This window comes from Osmerus eperlanus, unplaced genomic scaffold, assembly GCF_963692335.1.
Source record: "Osmerus eperlanus unplaced genomic scaffold, fOsmEpe2.1 SCAFFOLD_450, whole genome shotgun sequence".
Lineage (NCBI taxonomy): Eukaryota > Metazoa > Chordata > Actinopteri > Osmeriformes > Osmeridae > Osmerus > Osmerus eperlanus.
The window spans coordinates 10001-15000 of NW_026911070.1; the positions used below are offsets into that span (position 1 = coordinate 10001).

Consider the following 5000-nt stretch of genomic DNA (forward strand, 5'->3'; position numbering starts at 1 on the left):
AGTGATTATGTCAAGAATGAAATGAATGGTGTTTAAAGGGCGAGTGACAGGGACAGAGAGTGAAGCCCCCTCAGGAGAGAGGGAGAGGGGGATTAAACTACTCACTGACTCCAACACCCAAGGTTCATCTTACACTGATCATTAGACACACACACACACACACACACACACACACTGATCATTAGACACACACACACACACACACACTGATCATAAGACACACATACACACACACACTGATCATTAGACACACATACACACACATACTGATCATTAGACACACACACACACTGATTTTTAGACAGAGAGAGAGAGACTCAGACACAGAAAAACACAGATATGCATACACATGCTTACACACAAACAGACATACACACATCTGTGTTCCACAATAGTAACCTCTGCTCCAGCCAGGCTTACCAGACTGGGGGGTTAGCCCTGACCACACACACCCATCCACACACACATCCATATACCCCCCCACACACACACACACCCATCCGCACACACACACATCCATATACCCCCCCCACACACACACACCCATCCATCCACACACACATCCATATACCCCCCCCACACACACACACCCATACGCACACACACACATCCATATACCCCCCCCACACACGCACACACACTCATCCACACACACACATCCATATACCCACACATACACACACACACACCATCCACACACACACACCCATCCATATACCCACACACACACACACACACACACATCCATATAACCACACACATATACCCATCCTATACACACACACATCCACACACACACACACATATACCCATCCATCTACACACACACCTACAACACACACCAGTTTGGGTGTCTGTGTCTGTCTGGTCCTCATATGCTTTTCTGCCATTTAAGCATTTTGTTACCTCAGCAGACCGTGAAATGAGCAGATTTAATCAGCTGTGGTTTCATTGCGCGTGCATGTGTGTGTCTCCTCTATGTGTGTGTGTGTGTCATTTGTGTGTGTGTGTGTTGCCTGCAGACACACAGTTTTTACGTGATGTGTGCAAACTCCCACAAGCTCTCTCTTCGCTCTGCACGCGCTCAGTAGACAGAGACAAGCCGGGTGCTCTGACTGAACGTTCCTTCCTGGTTCTGCGGTCTGTCGCCAGCTGGAGGATCCGGTAGGATCAGACCGGCTCTGAGAGTCTGGTTTTCTAACTGCCAGCGTCTGCTTGGGTCTGTCCAGAGTCGCAAGTGGATCCTCAGGACATGACGGCGGCCATTTTGGAGGCCCTGCTGCTTTCCTTATCTTTTTAAATTTAAATGTAAAGGAAGTCGCGGAAAGTCATGTTTGAACCTTTTGAATATATGGTCAAACGCACCTCAAATCGTTTTGTTGCCTAGCGGTAATGAGGAGGCAGAAATTCCCCCTCCCCAACCAGTATTGAATTTGATTCAACACGATTTTGAATGTGATTGAATTGTCTGTCCTCGATAGGATAGTGAAACCGACCTGTGTGTGTGTGTGCGCCTCTCCTCTCAGACAGCTTTGGCCAGGATTCTTCAGGTATAGAAAGCAAGTGGTGCTGACATCAGTCAGAACTTGCTAAATGAACACACCACACACACACACAATGAAGTAATCTTCAGACGAATGTAGGAGGATAATAGCCTAGCGGATGTTTGACCCTGTTTTCTTTCTCCTCTGTCTCTCTCTCTCTCTCTCTCTTTTCTCTCTCTCCTCTCTCCCTTTGTCTCTCCCTTTCTCTTTCCCTTTCTTCCCTTCTCTCTATGTCTCTCTCTCTCTTTTCTCTCTCTCCTCTCTCCCTTTGTCTCTCCCTTTCTCTTTCCCTTTCTTCCTTCTCTCTATGTCTTTCTCTCTCTCTTTTCTCTCTCTCCTCTCTCCCTTTGTCTCTCCTTTCTCTTTCCCTTTCTTCCTTCTCTCTATGTCTCTCTCTCTTCTCTCTCTCTAATTTATGCACACACACCCACACACTCACAGATAGATAATATCTCCACTGATGAAAGGAGACAAACGTCAGGATTCTAATTCTGAATGCTGATTGGCTGGCTGGCCTTCGGTTTCCCCTCTGCCTTCCTGTTGATTCCAGGTTCTATTTCCTGTCGATAGCATAGCCGCCCACGCCAGAGAGTTATGTGACTCATCCTCACAAATATCCATCTCCATGCAAAACACCACACACACTGTACCTCAGAAGGCAGCATTACACCACACACACACATATGCGCACGCACAAGCACGCACACAGGCGCATACCAGCTTTCGCACACACACATACATAGGCATACACCAACATGCAAGCACACACACACACACTCTCACAAAGCACTAGATTACTGTTGACACTTACAACATTAGATAAATGAAAGAGAGACAATAGTTTGTTAATTATCTTAGAAGGGCACATTAGGGTGTGTGTGTGTGTGTGTGTGTGTGTGCGTGTGTGTGTGTGTGTGTGTGTGTGTGTGTGTGTGCGTGCGTGTGTGGCGATGTGCCAGGAGAGATGAATGTAATCAAGGGCCAACAAAGACTGTGTCAGATGTGGTCTCTGTTGACGTGTTCAACCACTGGAATAAACATCTACATTCTGAAAAGTGTGTGTGTCTACATTACATCTGAAACATTCTGAAAAGAGGCGTCAGGTGGCTGAGTGGTGAGGGAAGCGGGCTAGTAATATGAAGGTTGCCAGTTCGATTCCCGGCTGTGCCAAATGACGTTGTGTCCTTGGGCAAGGCACTTCACCAAGGAATGTCCCTGTACTTACTGTAAGTCGCTCTGGATAAGAGCGTCTGCTAAATGACTAAATGTAAATGTAATGTGTGTGTGTGTGTTTCTCTACCTCTAAAACCAAATCATATTTTTATTTGCCTGTTTTACAAGCAGTGTCAAAGAGGGCTCAGAAACACCCATAGAACTGCACCTCAACCAACCGAAACCCTCAAGGAAGACAAAGAAAAACTCCCAGTAAAACTCATAACTCTCCCTCCCCCCTCCTCCCCTCCCCCCCCCTCCCCCAGCGTGCTGACGTGGGTCTCTCAGCCTTGACCATCACCCCGGAGCGCGAGGGTGCGGTGGACTTCACGTCCCGCTACATGGACTACTCCGTGGGGGTGCTGCTGCGGAAGGCTGAGCGTACGGTGGACATGTTCGCCTGCCTGGCGCCCTTCGACCTGTCCCTGTGGGCGTGCATCGCCGGCACGGTGCTGCTGGTGGGCGTGCTGGTGTACCTGCTCAACTGGCTCAACCCCCCGCGCCTGCCCTTGGGAGCCATGACCTCCACCACGCTCTACAAACTCCATGTGGTTCGTCTACGGGTCCTTCGTCCAGCAGGGTGAGTGGAGAGAGGGGGGGGGAGGGAGGGAGGGAGAGGAGGAGGAATGAAGGGAGGAATGGATGGATGGAGGGGAGGGAGGGATGGATGAATGGCTCCTCTAATTGGAGAAGGGGGGATGGATGGTGGGAGGTAAAAGAAAGAAGACAGATTTTCAGACAAGGAGACAGGCAGACAGACAGGCAGGCAGACAGGCAGACAGACAGACAGGCAGACAGACAGGCAGACAGGCAGACAGGCAGACAGGCAGACAGACAGACAGACAGACAGACAGACAGACAGGCAGACAGACAGGCAGACAGGCAGACAGACAGCCCGAGCTGAAATATCTGAGCAGATAAAGGCAGTCCGGGGCAGAAGGAGAGGGAGGGCAGGGATGTAAGAGAAGAGGGAGAGATAGAGATGAAATGGAACTTAAAAAGGCAAAGCGCTGGTGGAGCCTGCCTCCAGCTGCCTCTCAAAGGTCAGAGCAAAACTCTTCCCTCTGGGGTTGAGGAAGAGAGAAAGAAAACTTGGGGAGAGAAGAGAAAGAGAGAAAGGAACACACACTCACTCTCACACACACCACTCTCACTCACTCACTCTCACACACACACATTCTCACACACACACTCACTCTCACACACACACATTCTCACACACACACTCACTCTCACACACACACTCTCACACACACACTCACTCTCACACACACACTCACACACACACTCTCACACACACACTCTCACACACTCACTCTCACACACACTCACTCTCTTTTATTCTCCCTCAAAATAACTATCTTTACAAGTAAGTGAGACACATTACTCAAAACACATTTTTAGGCCGTTAGTGCGGAGTTGTTAGTCAAATATCCTGACAAATTAAGTGTGCCATGCTGTCACAAATCACATACATAAAAAAAACAAATTAAAAAGAAGTTGTCAAAATAATTGTCCCTTGCTATTTTGAGAATGTTGTCTCCCAGCAGTTTTATGAAGGGCACAACTGTTACGTTCGAGCTAGACTGGTTTTGTATTCTCTCGTGAAAACCTTGTTCAAATCTGAGTTATTTTCTCCACATTACAAAGGACTGCGTTCCTTACCACGCATGAAAGAGTTTAGTTTAGAGTTTTCATTTGTGACTTCACCCGTATGACTGAGGCAGGATAGATGTTATGTAATCCCTGTAAGTTTTATTTGAGAAGCTTTGTAGTGCACACAAATATTCATGAGTGTTAGGGATCATAAATGTTTTATTAGTAGACCAAGAAACTGTTAAAAAAACTAAATGTAATTATATTTATTTGACTTTATAAGTGATCTTAAACTGGTGATGTTAAACAAGTTCATGTGAAAATGGCCATTATTTGATGTGTGCGTGTAGGTGTGTTTCGTGTAGGTGTGTTGATTTAAGATTTACAGATCTTAGATACAGTAATCTAGCTAGTGAGGAAATGAGATAGAAGAGGAGAAAGAGAGAGAGACAACAGAGAGAGAGAGAGAGAGAGAGAGAGAGAGAGAGAGAGAGAGGGAGAGAGAGAAAGAGAGGGAGAGAGAGAGAGAGAGAGAGAGAGAGAGAGAGAGAGAGAGAGAGAGAGAGAGAGAGAGAGAGAGAGAGAGAGAGAGAGAGAGAGAGACAAAGACAGAGAATATATATAGAGTCATTCTCTAGAAGGCTTTTG

The 5000-nt window shown here is 47.2% G+C and overlaps 1 protein-coding gene across 1 annotated transcript in view; it reads left to right on the forward strand.

Annotated features, from left to right (window-relative positions):
• The window catches only part of LOC134015562 (glutamate receptor ionotropic, delta-2-like), a gene marked incomplete at both ends in the record, with an annotated part of 5670 nt that extends 2334 nt beyond the window's left edge, over nt 1-3336 (forward strand). Inside the window, one exon of the mRNA XM_062455108.1 lies at nt 3023-3336. Within this exon, the coding sequence (XP_062311092.1) occupies nt 3023-3336 (314 nt within the window). The remainder of the gene's footprint in view (nt 1-3022) is intronic.
• Nucleotides 3337-5000: the final 1664 nt, after the last annotated feature.